The sequence below is a fragment of the Fistularia commersonii genome, chromosome 26, assembly GCF_037954325.1.
Source record: "Fistularia commersonii isolate RoL2024-O1a breed Wild chromosome 26, RoL_Fcom_v1.0, whole genome shotgun sequence".
NCBI lineage: Eukaryota > Metazoa > Chordata > Actinopteri > Syngnathiformes > Fistulariidae > Fistularia > Fistularia commersonii.
In genome coordinates this window covers 9,484,775-9,500,115 of record NC_141309.1, presented here as the reverse complement: position 1 = coordinate 9,500,115, position 15,341 = coordinate 9,484,775, and the positions used below count along the sequence as shown (strand labels likewise).

The following is a 15,341-nucleotide window of genomic DNA, read 5'->3' as shown; positions in this document are numbered from 1 at the left end:
TGCATTCAAGGTCTTGGAGGAGCTGTAGCCTAGCCCAGATGTCACTGGGTGGGAGGCAGAGTACACCATGAACTGGTCAAAAGTCGATCACAGGGATTCATAAAGAGACTTGCAACCATTCACTCTTTCATTCACATGTCTGAGCAATTCAAAATTTTAAATGGACCTACTGCATGTTTCTTGAATTGTGGGGGGAAACTGGAGACCCTGAAAGAAACTCACAGACATAGAGAAAATATGCATCTCTACACAAAAACTTCTTGCTGAAGCACTAAGTGTTGTGCCATCCTACTCAGAGGGACCCATTGCTCAGTGGTAAGTATGCACACAGATTTCTCTGTATGTCTATCCATTGCCCCTGAAATGAAAGATGAGAATGAATGTGAAGAACTAGAATAATGACAATAGATCTAACAATGTATACATTGTAATGACGTTGTAATGAAGGGATTACAGATGTATAATTTCTAGTTAATAATTCAGAGTTTTATGGCAGACTTTACTGGATAAAATTGGTCTTGTCATAGTGTCATGTAAAGTACAACTTTCTATTCCATTCATATAATGGTTGATTGGTGACATCAGATTATCTTTGATGGCTTAAAATGTATCCTTGCTCAGAAGAATACATATCTGCCCATATCCTAAACCTGGAGGTCGTGACCAGGCATTACAAACACAAATTACTTGGAGTCAATTTGTGAAAGCAAAACATCAGCTTTTAATTTGTCATAGAACAAAGTTTGCCAGACTCACCGCTATTTTAACAGTATAGGTTATTTGATGTAGCCTGTTCTCAGGGAATTGTGGTCCTCTGGTTTATATTTCCCCGGAGCATACACTGTGGTGAGCTGGGATAATACAATGTAACATATAGACATAAGGATGCTGTGATCATGGGATATTTCTCTTGAAAAAAAAAACATTTTTAATTCAACAACAGGGAAAACGCAAGGTGGCATCTCACAATGCCAACAGTTGTGCATTGTAACCGCAAAGGATTCTGGGATTCCATCAGTCAGTCTCCCCACCACACGCTACAATACTTTAGCATTAAATGATCTCTTAAGAAACTAATTTAAACTAAATATGTTACTTAATTGAATATGCAAAAAGGCTGCAAAAAAAAAAAAAAAAAAAAAAAAAAACACTACTCCGACACATGAAGTGACGCAGTTGCGGTGGTACTGTGCCTTTAAATAATCCTTGCAGTCCGTTGCCCTGGTAACCCGGAAGCTTCACACTCTCCATGCGTTGTTATGCTCAGAGTCCTTCCTGTTTGGGAACATCATGGAAGCAGCTGCGAGCGGACAGTGGCCTGTACTGATGGTCTGTGAGTCAAAATATCAAGTCTGCATGTTTGAACTGTTAAATTGAACCCCTGCACCCCGTGAACAATAAGCACGAATCTCTTACTTCGTTCGCGGGGATTCATATGACACTATTTTTTTATATAAACGCGAGTCATCAGTCTGACGTTTAAGGCGGAATCAGGTTTTCTCACAGGAGCCTCATGACTGCTTGAAATAAAGCATTTTCTTGCACTTTTACGACACTGTCGCGCTACGAATATATAAATACCCACAGGTGCGATAACTGAAGGGAATGTGTGATGACGTTACAACTCTGTTATCATGTCTTTCTTTTAAACCCCGATGTAAACACTTGCTACTAAGCTAAATGGGAATCTTTCTTAGAATGGAATCTATGAAGTTCAAATAAGGAGACACAGGATAACTTGGTCACACGGACTTTTATTTTGAAGTGTTTTGTTATTGTCGCAAATGGTCGGTTTTACTCTTTAGAAATAACGAGGCACGGCTATTGTTCAGTCAGCTTTTTATTTTGAACTCACATAAGATTGAAAACGGCCGAAATCCATTCAACTAGTTGTCATCTTCACGCTAGTTTGGGCAGTCACGTCCCAGAGGACCCCTCCCGGACGCCTCACTCATTTCGTATTTACAGTAACTCAGGTACCTGAGGGGTTCCACAAGGCAAGAGTTCAGACTTTGTATTTTCATCTCTCTGCTCTAGTAATGATGAATCTTTGTTGTTCTCACTGTGTACGACAGGATTCAGCTCAGTGACTATTTCCTGGACAGAGCCCAGAACTGTACATGTGGCAGAACACCATGGCCAAGGTGGCAGGCCAGGAGGACAAAGAAAAAAGTACTGCACTAAAAGGTGAAAATCACAACGATAGCTTTGCTCACGCACAATAAGGTTCAGCTAAGTTCCCTGTAGCCCCATACACCAACAGGTAGAATCACTCTAATAATGGCCTTGCAGTTACAGTGGTTAATACAGGACAAGATGACACATTTTCAGTGTGAGCAATTTTAATGACTACAATATTCCTGGAGAGAGGTGGTTGCAGAGGAAGTGATGATTTTTACCTAGATAATTTGTTAGGTTCTGAAGTTGTGTTTACTAAATTCATGATCTGTCCAAGGTCTTAAATGTTAGAAGATTTGATGATAAGCTGTAGATTTCACGGTTCTGAATATGCTCAAATATACTAATGACTTGATACTCATAATGTCTTCATATCTTGTTAATGATCTTTTAATTTTTTTTTTATTGTAAATACATATTCCTTATGTGAAAATCAAAAAAGTGCACTTCATTCCATTTTGAAGTGTGAAATTATTCCTCGACTGAATCCATTTATAAGACATTTGATGGACATTTTGGTTTGGTGACACTTGCAAATGATAAAAAAGTTTTAGTTTAACCTGCAAGGGGCTGGGGACTTTGGCATAGTTGTTGCTTTATCACATCACAAAATTTGGACACTTTACTGAAGTAAAATCTGTCATTTTTTTCTTTTTGTCTGGTGTTATTTTCTTTAAGACTAAAACCGAAATCTTTGATGGCTATATCCAGTCATTCCTGCTCACCTTTGATGCTTTGTTTTTTCTTTCCCCTCAGATTTGCTGTCAAGAATAGACTTAGATGAACTTATGAAGAAAGATGAACCTCCATTTACTTTCCCTAAAACTCTGGAGGAGTTTGAATATGCCTTCAATGAGTGTAAGTACATATCTAAGTGTCCAAACTAAAAAACCCAAATACCACAATGTGAATATTCATAAATCTATAAAAAAAGTCCAAAACAATCGGTTATTATGGAAACAGTGCAAGTAGACAAAACTCAAAAAAATCACTGCTTGAATTTGTCTTCCAAAAACAGAAATGTCTTCATAATTATACCTAGTTTGTCATTATGTAGAAACAAACAGTTTCTCTAAATTAATGATTGGATAGATGACACCACAGATGGTGCTTTTATGACAACAGTAAGCTGTTGATTTTCTTCCAGAAAACTTTGTTGACAGGATCAGCTGATTACTTTTCGTCACAACATTCAGTTGTGAAGGATATTTGATATTTGAATTGTAGAATAATGCCCATGGAAAGAATCACTGGAAAATATTCGTGGGGCAAGCATATAAACTTTACATTTAGGCCTTGTTCACGAGTGAGGGAAGGATGGAGCGGGAGATTGACAGGCGGATTGGTGCGGCGTCTGCTGCGATACTGATTCTGTACCAGACTGTCATGGTGAAGAGGGAGCTGAGCCAAAAGGCGGAGTTCTAAGTTTACCGGTCAGTCTGCGTTCCCACCCTCCCCTATGGTCACGAGCTGTGGGTAGTGACCGAAAGAGCGAGATAGCGGATACAAGCAGCTGAAATGAGTTTCCTCCGCAGCGTGGCTCTCCCTTAGAGATAGAGTGAGAAGTTCAGTCATCTTGGAGGAGCTCGGAGTAGCAGCTGCTTTTCCACATAGAGAGAAGTCAGATGAGGTGACTCATTGATCTGTTCAGGATGCCTCCCGGACGCCTCCTGCGGGAGGTATTCTGGGCATCTCCATCTGGGAGGAGACTAAGGGGAACCCAGGACACACTGGAGGGACTATGTCTCCAGGCTGGCCTGGGAACACCTTGGGGCGCCCCCAAAGGAGCTGGACCATGTGGCTTGAGACAGGGTGGTCTAGGGCCTCACTGCTCCGACTGCTGCCCCCGCAACCGACTCCGGATAAGCGAGAGATGGATGGATTTAGGACAAAGTCAACAAGCCATTTAGCTGGAATGGTGACGCTACTGTAATGCTAACATATTAAGATTTTCAAAGTCCCTGAAAAGTGGGAACTCTTTGTAAATGTTTGGAAGTTATATTGGCAACGATCTCTGCCCAGTCCCACACGTTTCACTTATCAGTCTTAACTTGTCACATAAATTAGAGACTACAATGAAGCATGGAAAGAGTTGCTCATTAAATTGGTCAATTTATTGTTTGTGAATTAAACTTATCTCTTGTGCACTTGTGGAATATGTGGGTCAGCTGGATACATTTCAGCAGCTGCGAGCACTTGACTTTTTTGAAGTTGAATTTTTTTTTTCATGGCCTATGCCTCTTTATTTCAGATTGTCAAGCTAATATGACTTTTTGATTGCCAGCCTTTTAACTATTAATGTTTTTGTTAATGAAGTTTAAATAAATGCACAAATTCCTCTTGTTTAAAGCATTTTCTGTGTCAGTACTCTTGTTCTTGCTAAATAGCCCAACCTACTTAAGATTTAATGATAATATAATTTGATAGACAAATAAAGCTGCTCTAGCTGTCCGTCCATCAAAAAGAGAACATAAACATATAATCATGCTGTATTCAGATGTTGATGAGATTTAAAGAGAATTTTGTTGGTCTCGTGTCTTATTGGGTGAAATATTTTAGGTTTTATTTAGTGTTCTTAAATTGGTAACTAAAGTTGTGTTGGGATGTTTTCGAGGGAACAGGGGTACACAAAGTTTCCAGGTGTGTTTACCTGTTGCAAAGCAGACCTGGACCCCAAATTTGGTTGATGTTCAGGTGATAGAAAGGCCTCTTTAGAATTAGCATGGCCAGGTCTGAGTTTGAAGGGTGGTGTTGGCTTTGGCTCTTAGTATTCCCCTGTAGTGTCTTTCTCTGTCTCTTACCCCCTCTGTTCTCTGTCAGTATCACTGCTGGCTGTCTGGCTGGCTGAGTGGGGGACATGTTGTGTACTCTACGGCCCGTCAGAAACCTACTCAGCCTTGCGTTTTGCCTGACGGAGCATTTGCATAACTTCGCTCTGCCTAAGAACAGAGACATAGAGACTTAACCCCCACCTATCATTGTGCCAGCTCGCTACTCCGCCTTCAAGTCCCAGCTCAGTGTCCCATGGAAGAAGAAACACATTCAGAGAGTACCTGTCTATTCTTCTGTTTGGTTCGGTCCCCACTCTTCTTTTAACTTCCCTTTCTATATATCTCTACCCAGAGTCTCACTGAAATTTATATATGTCCATACCTACCTGTATGTCTTGTCAGTTTCCAGTCAGCCCTGTTTTTGAAGGATAGAATTTCTATTAAAGCCGTGGTGGCCCTGAGGTGGTGTGGTCTCGTATATCTACGCAGTTACTTTTGGCTTGTATGCATTTCTAGAGCTACACCCAGGTTACTTTTGCTTGAGACAGGTGGACCAAAAATGTTAATTTGACCATGTAATGATGTGAATGCAGACAAGGCTGTTTGCAGGTGTCTTAATCACTGAAGATGATGGCTTCATCTCGCTCACCCTCCAGTTTTCCATTACTGGAAATCCAAGGTTATGTACACCTAATTAAGCGGCCAAATTGAGAACAGAATGCTAATTATGACGGAAAAAGAGGAAAAAAGTTGAGAAAACGTTATTCCTCAGAGAGGATGTGTTCGGGAGGCGATGGAGCTGACCCCCCCTCAAACACACACATACACATGCACATGCACATGCGCACCCTGTAGAATTTCATTATATCTCCTCTTTTCCTTCTCTTAGGCAGTAATGTTTAGATCTTCACCCTTCCATGAATGCATAATTGATTTTCTTCAAGGTACTTTTGTGCACACTGCTTTATCCCAACTTTTTACCCTTCTTCTGCTCTACCTTACAGGCAAAAATCTGTTTTTAATGCAATATGATGACATTCTCAGATTGGTTTAACATGCTTCACAACTAAGCATAGAAATAAGTACTATAATATTGATTATTTAGAAGTAATGTAAAATTTATCACACTGATAGGGTTGAAAACAGGCCCAAATTGAGGGGAGATGAATGAGTATGATTACTTTATGGATTTTTCATCTTCAAAAGTTGTAATTTTTATATTGAGATGGGTTTCAACCCATTGTAAAATAACTAAGAAAGTATGCGATCCCTCTGGATATTTGGGTTTAGTATGTGTATTTCTGCAGTTAGTTAGCTCCAGTAAATTCTCAAAAAGTCATAAAGGTTATAATTCAATTTAAGACTGCTAAGTGTTTCATTGTGTCTCAGTGTCAACTGTAGGATCGATGGGCTCATTGCTAAGAAAATGAGCCTTGTAGTTACTCAGCCGCCCAAGGTTAATTGTTTGTCTAAACACGTCAAACCATCCTAACATAATTTTACTGTCTTATGACTTTTCAGATTAAATTCAAATTATGATCTGTTTGATTTTGTGTAATATGTGATGATATCCAAACATGATTCCCAAAAGCTGTTGCTTATCAGTCAGTAGTTTCGACCGGTAAGAGCTCATCCTAATATGTGAATAGACCTCAGCCTAGTTACATTATGCGGATAGTTTTGCTTACAGAGTTATGAACACACGCACACAATCAGACAATCCATAATTGAGTTTTGTGCCTTGTTTTTATCCAGATGGCCAGCTCAGACACATAAAGACAAGAGAGCCCTTTATCTTTAATGCCAGAGAGGATCTCCACCGCTGGAACCAGAAACGTTATGAAGCACTTGGAGAGGTAAATTATTTCTACATTTGCTAAGGGCACTAAGTAACAACATAAGCTTTTTTTTTCCTATTCTGTCTACAACGTCTTATACATTTCTTCACAATATACTGCAGTCATTTTTGACTGTGAGGGTACTACTTGACAATCCTGTAATAGTCATATAAGGCAGTTTCTTTTCAGTGCATTAACACATTAACTCTCGTGCACTAATATCTGCAACTGCAAAGATTCTTTGAAATGGGGGGGTGGGGTGCAAACTTCACCTTTCAGAGCCTGTATTTTATAAACATGTTCAATTGTGGCCTGATTTGACTGGAAGGGATTTGTATTTTTGGGATATATGATAGAACACTTGCAGGTAAAAATCCGCTTGATTAATGTGAAGTTGAATGAAGTCCTTCTTGGAGTTCTGTGGTCTTCCAGCTGAACCATATATTGAATCCTAAGCTCACCCATATTCAGTACCACCCCATGCTGTACACATTATGATAATTAGACAAATGTTCTTTTGTAATATTATTTTCTCTGCATGTGCATGCCCACGCGCGCACACACACACATTGCTTTTAATTGTTTTGCACACTCTTTGAAGTTCAAAGCCAAGTGATAGACCCGTTAGTAGGATTACCTGGTTGTTTTTATTTTACCGTTTCTCCTTTGAGAGTAGAAGGCTTTTTTTTTTCGTGTCTTCTGCTCAGCCTGTGTTAACAGCATCAGCAAACTCACCACCATCTGAAAGGATTGTTGATACGAACATTTGGTTGTAGGCAAGCAGAGGCCCTGAAATAACACCCATTTAAATGAAGCCAACTCACGCATCCAAGGATGACCAAACAATTAGAGCAGGCAAATAATCATCAAGCAGTACGGATGCAAATTTTATTCATCATATGATTAAGAAAATGACAGGAGCGTCATCTTCAGAAGAGAAGAAGAGGAAACACTTAATCAGTGTTGATATGAGCTTGTGTAATGAGGCTATATATTCTATGAGATGTGCTGGAGATAAACTGACTGAGAAGAAAGAGGCAACCGAATAAGCCATATTATCTGCCAGGTATTTTTTGGGCACATGTGGTCCAAGAAAAAATCAGTACTGAACCTTTCTGGAAAAGATACAAATGCTTTTATTTGTTTTTTTGTAATATTTTTAGTATATTTTATGAGGAGACAAAAGCACTCAATTGTTTGTCTTAGATTATTGAAGAATGTGATGGGCAAGCCATTTTATTTTTTGTGTGACATAAGGGCATACTTGTTTATGTTTGGTTTTCACGACTCTTGGCATACTTTGCACATAGTTCCAGACATCGAAGCTCAAATGTATTCTTTTTTAGTTCTCTTCATCATTTCTGTACAAGATCTTATTCTTACTGTTGGTAATTTTCCATGAAAAATGCAAATTAGGTCTGTCTGGACTGTGAAAGGAAACTGGAAAACCCAAAGCAAACCAACACGGAGATGTTGAGAACATGCAAACGTCACATGGAAACATCCCCTGTTAGAATCGCACCAAAAACCTTCTTGCTGTGTGGCAGAAACACGAAACAAGACGCAGCCTTGCCACACACATTTGGGGGAAAAAAGTTACTGTCAAGCAACAAAATTCAACAACTTAATATTAGCTGTTGCACATGGGATCAATATGCAACAGCTAGCAAGTTTGTCTGCAGCTCTGCTTAAAAACATTAACAGAACATTCCTACCTGATGCCACATCCAAGATTTTTCCACAGGTTGTTTACTTTGTCTGTATTTTCGTGATCTCCCCATTGAAAAATGCAATCTGAGCAGTGCCAAATATTCCGTTCATGCATCGCATCTGTTTATTATGTGCAGGTTTGCAATGGTCCTTTTTATAAGATTCGACTTCCTTGATAGGACCCAGGTAAAGGTGCCATTGCTTGAATTACTTCATATTAGTTCTTGATTTCATTGGATTACATGTTGTATTTGGGAAAACTAGCTTCCATTCCCAAGTCATTATAAAAACGAAGACAGTCAGTCTGTCAGTAATTATCAGGTCACCATGGATATCTTGGCTCAAGTTTATGTGGAGATGTTTTTCCTAAATTAGTTCCTGTAACTTGAGGGTATCTGAGTATTATGGTTGTAAAATGTCATTTATATATGCCTATATATCTTACCTCAGTGACCCTTTCAGCCCGAGTAAGTGTAAGGAACTGGCCACAGTGGATGTTGAGAACTTGGAGTGATGGCACAATGATGCGGGAGCATATGTTTGCCCCTGGCTGTATGAGTAGTATGGCACCATCATTGGCCTCTAATGTTCGCTCACATTACTTTGTCTCATCTTTTTCTCAACACCTCTGTCCATATTTTTCCTCCCCTCATTTTCTTTGTATCTTAATGACGCTGTGCTGTGTGTGTGTGAGAGAGAGAGAGGGTGAATGAGTGTGAGTGAGCATCTGTGTATTTGTATGTTTTAGGGGTTGGTGGGGGGGCACTATATTGTCAGACACATCACAGCACCAGCTGTCCAATTTGCACTTCAGTCTCATCTAAATGGAGGGACAGATAGAAATAGGGAGAGTGATTATGGTGGTGTGATGGCCTCCAAGGGACAGCATAAAAATGAGAAGTCTTTTTGCTAGTGTACTGAGTAAATTTTGCCTCTCCCTTTTTAATGTATAGAGATTTTGCCGAAATACCCTGAAGTATTACTTGGTGATACACTTCACCTGGATCTGCCATGCCTCTAAAGTAAACAAAAAGCTGAAGCAAATTGTGTTGCAAAACAAGGATTCTTAGCAGTGCTGAAAATCACAGTTTTAAAAAATCCACTTATGTCCATGTTAGATCGCAAGATGTAGGTCACAAGATGAAGTGAACAGACACATGCATTTTTGCTGAGTAATAAACATGCTGTATCAAGTAAAAAGTAAGTTGTAGTCTTTTTAAGACAGACATATCAAAACATGACCCTCCCAGAGAAATGGGAAAATAAATAAATAAATAACTAGAAATCTATATTTCCTGTACCTTATTCTGTTATCATAATGGCAGTTAGAATTGTAACACACTGCATGCCTTCTAAACAGTGTTTCTTTGTGAAGTGGGGGTCACTTCAGCCTATGTAGGTGTCAGTTGTAGTCTAATCCCTAGGATTCGGTGATGAATCTCTCTGATAGAACACAAGCATATAGGGTCTAGCCCAGATGGAGCTCTATTAAGCTGTTAATAAATGAGGATTCTTCTCTGCTCTGCCTGCATCTGTGGAATGGAAGACACTCTCAAATTTGTGTGTGTACACACAGACACGCAGATACACACACACAGACACACAGACACACACACACACACACACACACACACACACACACACCACACACACACACACACACACACACACACACACACACACACACACACAGCCAAAATATTTTAATGAAGTAAAGCTAGCCAGATGGCTGAATTAGACAGCAGTCTCTCTCTCTCTCACCCTCTCCTTTTCTGTTTTTTCGTCTCTCTTTCTCACTGCCTGTTCATTTATACTCTACACTGAGTCTTTGCTGTCTTTTAGCTCCAATCACCCTCTGGTTTTGATTTATGGGTGTTGTCACAGTAGTGACCACCTGGCTAAGGTCTAAGACCCTATTGAAGTGTTCTTGAGCAAAATGTTTATGGGATGGCAGGCTGATACAGTCACTGTTAACACTGAAATCTCAAGCTTATACATAACCAACAAGTAACTCAGCTAACACGATTAAATTATCAGTGATAAGTTCAGTTGCAAACTTAATTTGCAGTCATAACACTGATATGTAACAACACTGGATTGTTCACACCAGTAGATAAGTAGATAGCCATGTAATAAACTTTTAAAAGGATGGGTAAATGTATGCGTGAGCATATGAGCAATTGATCATAGGTTTGTTTATTATATTTTCAGATTTTTATGAAACTGTGGTAAGACAAATTAAACAATGATAATTGAGAGGGAAAACTTGTTTATCCAATACACATTTGAATTACAAAAACATAGTGGAGGATGATGCCAAAGAGCACACAGGGAAATAAAATCAAGTCATTTAACAAGTCTGCCTCCGGCATTAAATCCATTTTGGGAACCTTGGAGACTGTCCCTCATACTGTACTTAAATCAACAGGAATCCCCGTATCAGTCATGGATCTTTTGTTCGGAAGCTAATGAGATCTCTCTTAAGATGGAACATAAATGACAGCTGTCTGCCCTAATTTACTGACTACAATCACATCTCCATTCCCAAACGCTTAACAGCTGCTGCTACTACCTTTGCTGAGAGCTGTTATGTATTAATATTATTAATATTTGCAGTGGGGTAGGAGGAGGAAACTGGAGGAAAGAGGAAGACTTGTCAAGTGGACACAAAGAATGGTGGTTACAGTGCTTGAATCTGTCACCACCATTTGACCCATGATGGCATACGGTACTTAAATTTGAATAAGCCCTCTGCTGACTTTTTCAGTTAACACCTGAAGAGATCATTATGATACGATTAGGATATGAATTAAATGGAGAGATAAGAGGCAGTGTGAATGAGGGATATCTACGCTAAGTGTAAACACTCTGTCAGTCTGTGTCAAAGAAGTTTCCCTTTCCCCTGAGAGCTGCTCTCCTCAGAAGCAAGAGCGACAGACACCCCATGGGAATAATGCTTCTCTCTCACATTCCTTTCTCTCTCTCTTCCTCTTTCTGTCTTGTGTATGAACTGACAGATCACAAACTCACATCAGTGAGTCCTATTTTAATGCCATTTTCTGTCGGTACACAAGGCTGACTTAAAATAAACAACCTTTCTTTTGCCTAATGCTCTTTCTCATTCTTGCATTCTCTTTTTCTGGGTATGATTTGCTGTTGTTGCCACTGTTGTGTAGCATTGTGCCGGGGATTTTATTTTCTTCATCCTCCCCTCTGTTCCCTGTCGGAGAGGAAATTCTTTCCTTGGTGTAGCCTATGATATGAAATGGAGCAGCTCTTTAAGTTTCATTATATAAATAGCTTTGATGCCTCTCTTAGGTTTGTAGTTTCTTTGGCTAAGTGGCTTTTGGAGAAGGCAGTGGACTAGAGGGACAAGATTGTATGCGTGTTTGTGCCACAAAATGGGTTTCTTTGCTGTCTCAAGTACACTTAAGCACGTAGCTCATACTCAAAAATGATGTATCAGTTAAAATTTACAAAATAAATTTTGTGCCCTGGATGTTCAAGTGTGTCCTAAAGTGTATCTTCAGACTGAGTCTACGGACATATGAAAGTGGGCAGTAAATTAATTTAAGAACATTTTATGTTCGTATTAAATATGACTTGGACACAACCAAATAATTTTCCCCCATTTTTGAGCTGGATTGTGTATTCATAACTAGTCTTTCTCACCACTGATTGCCTATACAAAGGGTACTTTTTCACTGTTGGATCCAACATGTATTCATGTGGATGACCGTGCCTCATGCTTAGCTGAAAATGTTGTATATGACTTATTTTAATGGACAGTATAAGTAACTCTTAGATATCACAATTTGACATGGTTTATTTAACTAAGATGTTCATTCTTCTCATTCCTCTCTCAGCTTTTCCGTTCAAGGGTCACCGCAGCAGATCAACCTCCAACTAACCCTATTCTCTGAATCATCTTCTCTCACACCTACTAATTTCATGTCCTCTTTTCCTACATCTACAAATCTTATCTTTGGTCTTCGACTAGGCCTCCTGCCTGGTAGTTCCAACCTCAGTATCTTTCTACCAATAAATTCACTCTCCCTCCTCTGAACATGACCAAACCATCTCAATCTGGCTTCTCTGAATCTATTTTCTTGTCACTCCCAAAGAGAACCTCAATATCTCCATCTCTGTTGCATCCAGCTCCACTTCTTATCTTTTCCTTAAGGCTACTGTGTTATAACCATACAGCATTGCTGGTCTCACCACTGTCTTGCATGCCTTTTCTTTCATTCCGTCTGATTGTTTTTTATCACTCATTACTCCTTACACTTTTCTCTAGCTGTTCCAACCTGCTTGAAGAAGCAGTTTCTTCATCCCTTTTCCAGACTCTCAATTGGTCTCAACTGTTGACCCTGAGTACTTAAAATCCTCCACCTTCTATTTCTATAGTCCTTTTAGCCTAATGGTTCCACTTGGGTTCCTCTCATTCACAAGCACATCTTTTGTTTGCTGCAAATAACCTTTCCGGATCATACCTCCACCTTTCTAGATTTTCTTCCATCTGCTCCCTGCTCTCACTACAGATTACAGTGCAATCTGCAAACATCATGGTCCAGGGAGATTCCTGTTTAACCTCATCTGTCAGCCTGTCCATCACAACTGCAAACAAGAAGGGACCCAGAGCTGACTGAACTCCTCTGTCATACCTAAAACATACCTCACCACTGTCTCACCGCGCACATACATGTCCTGTACCAGTCTAGCCTTCTTCTGTCACTCCAGACTTCCACATACAGTACCATAGTTCTTGTCATGGCATCCTGTTGTATGCTTTTTCTAGGTCTACAAAGGCGCAATGCAGCTCCCTCTGACCTTCTCTGCCTCTTCTAGACACCGCTGCCTCTCTTAGACACTTCCAAACGTCCACAGTTACGTCATCAGCACCAACTGCCTCTTGACTCTTCATCCCCTTCAATGCTCTCCTCATTCCACCTTTACTTATCTCTGTTACCTCATGGTCCACAATAGTTACATCTTCTACCCTTCCCTCTCTTGTTTACTCATTCATCAGCTCTTCAAAATATCCTTTTTATCACTTTAGCTGTAGTTATCCAGTCATCTGGAAGCTCTCCCTGACCACCCAGAACCTTTCTCAACTCCTCCCTGATAACCATACAACACTCCTCCCATCTCAGCTTCCACCACTTTGTCTTCTGCTCTGCCTTTGTCCTCTTGATCTCTTTGTCACCACTGTCATCCTACAAACCACCATCCCATGCTGCCTGCTACACTTTTCTGGCTACATTTCGTCATCACTTCTATTGCCTACATCAACATATCCAATGAAGTCTGCAGAAATTACCACTCTCCCACCTCTTGGGATATTCTGCATCACTTCATCTGACTCACTCCAAACTTTTTCCCTCCCCTCTAGCTCATATCCCAGCTGTGTGACAACAATGTTGTCAGTGGCAAACATGGTTTTAGGATGGGTGTCATATCTGTTACAGCAGTGTCACATGGCTGTTCTCCTTGGCTGTTCTCCTTGTCAGCACCCACAGCTCCATGAGCTGTGGATATTGACTGAAAGAATGAGATTGCGGATACAAGCGGCTGAAATGAGTTTCCTCCGTAGGGTGGCCAGGCTCTCCCTTAGAGATAGGGTGAGAGGTTCAGTCATCCGGGGGAGCTCGGAGTAGAGCTGCTGCTAGAGAGGAGTCAGGTGATGTGGCTCGGATATCTGGTCAGGATGCCTCCAGGACACCTCCCGCGGGGGGTATCACGGGCATGTCTGGCAATGGAAGGCGACCATTGGGAAGACCCAGGACACGCAGGAGAGACTATGTCTCCAGGCTGACCTGGGAATGCCTTGGGGTCCCACCAGAGAAGCTGGACCATGTGGCAGGGGAGAGGGAGGTCTGGGCCTCATTGGTCTGACTGCTGCCCCGCGACCGACTCCAAATAAGCAGGGGAAGATGGATGGATGGAAGGGAAACACGTTTCCACACTCTACATATGAAATTAAACACTTGGATCTTGAATAGCACATGGAGTAGGGCTTCACATGTGTATCAGTACACATGGCTCTTATGAAATGAATGAAGCTCCATTTTGAGATTTAATCAAAACCACCTACTTTTCAGTACATAACTACGACGGACGTCTCAGACCTAAGGTCCACCTGCTGGGACTGGAATTCAGAGTCTTAAACTCCAGAAAAGAATATCAAACAAACATAACTAATTTTTTGGGTAATGATACAGATGTAATAAAAAATGGAAACGTTTGAGGCACGTAAATCATTTACGATGTTTACGTAAGTATTACAGAAAAGAAAAGCTGCATTTTCCTGGAATTTTTAACATTTAAAGTGTTAATCTTTTGGAAATTGGATTCGGATCAGGAAATATAGTTTTAAGCAGAAAGTCTGTGTGTGTGTGTGTGTGTGTGTGTGTGTGTGTGTGTGTGTGTGTGTGTGTGTGTGTGTGTGTGTGTGTGTGTGTGTGTGTCTGTTGTTGTACAGGGGTTAGAGTTCCACTCAGTCATGAATTAATATATTGCTATTATAAATTAATTATGTTGCAAGAGAACATTATTTCTAATCATGGGCTTAGAACAACTAAAACAGGATGTTGTCAGTATCCATTCTGTCCTCTAATGGATTACTTAGGTATTTGTTCAACATATCTAATAAGTTTTTGTCTTTAAAAGTTAATCAGAATTTTCCATCTTGAAAAATAAAAACAGTGTGCCAAATTGCCAAACCACTGTGAAGGCGATTACATTCTTTATACATGTAATACCACATGTTGGATGGTAACTGGTTTTCCAATATAGCCTGCAATGTTACTGCAGACCAAAACTCTGGCATCCTTCTGAAAGAAAG

General features: G+C 40.2%; 1 protein-coding gene across 3 annotated transcripts in view; it reads left to right on the top strand.

Moving 5' to 3' along the window:
• The first annotated feature begins 1,244 nt into the window (after positions 1–1,244).
• arb2a (ARB2 cotranscriptional regulator A) overlaps positions 1,245–15,341 on the top strand; it is a 156,573-nt gene continuing 142,476 nt past the window's right edge. Inside the window, exons 1-4 of one of the 3 annotated variants that reach the window (XM_086174259.1) lie at positions 1,245–1,329; positions 2,076–2,187; positions 2,935–3,036; positions 6,705–6,805. In XM_086174259.1, coding sequence (XP_086030385.1) covers positions 2,121–2,187; positions 2,935–3,036; positions 6,705–6,805 — 270 coding nt within the window. In that variant the 5' untranslated portion in view covers positions 1,245–1,329; positions 2,076–2,120. Of the gene's footprint in view, positions 1,334–1,838; positions 1,977–2,075; positions 2,188–2,934; positions 3,037–6,704; positions 6,806–15,341 lie in introns of those variants that run through there. The other 2 variants (XM_086174260.1, XM_086174261.1) reach the window with 2 other exon arrangements.